A 3,374-nucleotide genomic window follows, 5' to 3' on the forward strand; every position below is an offset into this window, starting at 1 on the left:
TTGTTTCACAGGGGACAGCCCTAACCGTCGCTCTCTCAGTAGAAGGGGCTTATCATCTGGGAAGGCTAACCAACATCATGATGCTGACGAGGCAGAAAAGAGTCTCTCCAGATCAGAACACCTCAAGAAACACCAGCAGAGACTTACAGGGAAGAAACCTCACCGCTGCTTTGACTGTGGAAAGAGTTTCACCTCTTCAGGAAATCTTAAAACACACCAGAGAATACACTCAGGAGAGAAGGCTTTTGGTTGTGATCAGTGTGGGAAGAGATTCACTCAGTCAGGACACCTGGCTTTACACAAGAGAATACACACAGGAGAGAAGCCTTTTGGTTGTGTTCAGTGTGGGAGGAGATTCACTCAGTCAGGAAGCCTGGCTGGACACAAGAGAATACACACAGGAGAGAAGCCTTACCACTGCTCAGACTGTGGAATGAGCTTAACCACTTCAAAAGGACTTCTCGTACACAAGAGAATACACACTGGAGAGAAGCCTTTTGGTTGTGATCAGTGTGGGAAGAGATTCACTCGGTCAGAACACCTGGCTGGACACAAGAAAATACACACAGGAGAGAAGCCTTACCACTGCTCAGACTGTGGAATGAGCTTAACCACTTCAAACGGACTTCTAGTACACCAGAGAACACACACAGGAGAGAAGCCTTTTGGTTGTGATCAGTGTGGGAAGAGATTCACTCAGTCAGGAAGACTGGTTGAACACAAGAGAATACACACAGGAGAGAAGCCTTTTGGTTGTGATCAGTGTGGGAAGAGATTCACTCAGTCAGTAAGGCTGGTTGAACACAAGAGAATACACACAGGAGAGAAGCCTTTTGGTTGTGATCAGTGTGGGAAGAGATTCACTCGGTCAGGAAACCTGGCTGGACACAAGAGAATACACACAGGAGAGAAGCCTTTTGGTTGTGATCAGTGTGGGAAGAGATTCACTTGGTCAGGAAACCTGGTTGAACACAAGAGAAAACACCACACTGTTGGGTAACTTTTCCACTTTTGTTAGCTCAATCCAGTTAATGGTAGACTAGTGTACACACACCGGAGAGAAGCCCTACAGGGTGAGTTTTGCCACCTCAAGCGTTCTTAATGTGGCCTTCCTTAGTGTAATTTGATGTACTCTCAACAAGGGGTCCACCCTCTGATAACTGTAACTATCCATTATTTCCAGATTTCTATTAATTGCAATGTGAATGAAATAGTCTGTGTTTGAATGGTGTGGGCGTACGTACCCCAACAACAGAATGGTGTGGGTGTTTCCCAACAACAGGATTGTTCAGCTCAGAGAAAGCAGGGCGGTAGCTCCTCCCCCTCTCTCTGCAAGTCTATTGTTAGGGTTAAGGCAAGGGTCTGTTTACCATGTAGACTCTTTGGTTTGCTTAGCAAGCAAGCTAGAGGGATCTGAAGACTGATAACAATGTCTGAGGACAATTCACCATCACCATGATCAACCCCGTCTACCATCCAACTCACCATGATGAACCCTGTCTACCATTCGACTCACCATCACCATGATCAACCCTGTCTACCATCCAACTCACCATCACCATTATTAACCCCGTCTACCATCCAGCTCACCTTATTTTGAAATGACATGATATTGTTTGGCAGAATGAACAGTGTAGTGAATATTTTCCCAAACTGCGTTAACCACTCCAGTCAGCAGATGACGATGTGAGTCTTTCAAGAGCTGTTTCCTCCAGTGGACAGGACGCTTTTTCAACAACAACACGGACTCATCAGAAGCCTTGGTAGCTTGCTAGCAAACAAACAAACCACAACATTTGCTGCTTCAGTGTTTTTAGATATTTTTCTCAGATGTTACTATGGTATACTGAAGTATAATTACAAGCATTCCATAAGTGTCAAAGGCTTTTATTGACAATTACATTAAGTTTATGCAATTAGTTCATATTTGCAGTGTTGACCCTTCTATTTCAAGACCTCTGCAATGGCATGCTGTCAATTAACTTCTGGGCCACATCCTGACTGATGGCAGCCCATTCTTGCCTAATCAATGCTTGGAATTTGTCAGAATTGGTGGATTTTTGTTTGTCCACCCGCCTCTTGAGGATTGACCACAAGTTCTCAATGGGATTAAGGTCTGGGGAGTTTCCTGGCCCATGGACCCAACATTTCGATGTTTTGTTCCCCGAGCCACATAGTTATCAATTTTGCCTTATGGCAAGGTGCTCCATCATGCTGGAAAATGCATTGTTCGTCACCAAACTGTTCTTGGATGGTTGGGAGAAGTTGCTCTCTGAGGATGTGTTGGTACCATTCTTAATTCATGGCTGTGTTCTTAGGCAAAATTGTGAGTGAGCACACTCCCTTGGCTGAGAAGCAACCCCACACATGAATGGTCTCAGGATGCTTTACTGTTGGCATGACACAGGACTGATGGTAGCGCTCACCTTGTCTTCTCCGGACAAGCTTTTTTCCGGATGCCCCAAACAATCAGAAAGGGGATTCATCAGAGAAAATGACTTTACCCCAGTCCTCAGCAGTTCAATCCCTGTACCTTTTGCAGATTATCAGTCTGTCCCTGATGTTTTTTTTTTGCACAATTGGTGGCTGACTAAATACTTTTTTTCCCCACTGTGCAAATTGCCATCATAAAAACTGAGGCAGCAGACTTTGTGAAAATGTATATTTGTGTCATTCTCAACTTTTGACCACGACTGTATATTAACAGCAGGGTTTTAAACACAGTCTGTGTGCTTACTAGTTATTACATGTCATATACAGTTGAAGTCGGAAGTTTACATACACTTAGGTTGGAGTCATTAAAAAATCGTTTTTTCAACCACTTTACAAATTTCTTGTTAACAAACTTTAGTTTTGGCAAGTCGGTTAGGACATCTACTTTGTGCATGACAACAATTCTTTACAAACAGATTATTTCACTTATAATTCACTAAATCACAATTCCAGTGGGTCAGAAGTTTACATACACTTAGTTGACTGTGCCTTTAAACAGCTTGGAAAATTCCAGAAAATGATGTCATGGCTTTAGAAGCTTCTGATAGGCTAATGTACATAATTTGAGTCAATTGGAGGTGTACCTGTGGATGTATTTCCAGGCCTACCTTCAAACTCAGTGCCTCTTTGCTTGACATCATGAGAAAATGAAAATAAATCAGCCAAGACCTCAGAAAAAAAATTGTAGACCTCCACAAGTCTGGTTCATCCTTAGGAGCAATTTCCAAACACCTGAAAGTACCACATTCATCTGTACAAACAATAGTACGCATGTATAAACACCATGGGACCACGCAGCTGTCATACCGCTCAGGAAGGAAACACGTTCTGTCTCCTAGAAATGAACGTACTTTGGTGCGAAAAGTGCAAATCAATCCCAG

At 43.3% G+C, this 3,374-nt stretch overlaps 1 protein-coding gene across 1 annotated transcript; it reads left to right on the forward strand.

The window, feature by feature from the left end:
* Positions 1–214: 214 nt before the first annotated feature.
* On the forward strand, positions 215–1,000 carry LOC123486942 (zinc finger protein 2-like; the record flags this gene model as incomplete). Its single annotated transcript, XM_045218104.1, has 1 exon — positions 215–1,000. A coding segment is annotated over one exon (786 nt), but the record flags the coding sequence as incomplete, so codon positions are not given.
* Positions 1,001–3,374: the final 2,374 nt, after the last annotated feature.

The sequence above is a fragment of the Coregonus clupeaformis genome, unplaced genomic scaffold (genome assembly GCF_020615455.1).
Source record: "Coregonus clupeaformis isolate EN_2021a unplaced genomic scaffold, ASM2061545v1 scaf1359, whole genome shotgun sequence".
Taxonomy (NCBI): domain Eukaryota; kingdom Metazoa; phylum Chordata; class Actinopteri; order Salmoniformes; family Salmonidae; genus Coregonus; species Coregonus clupeaformis.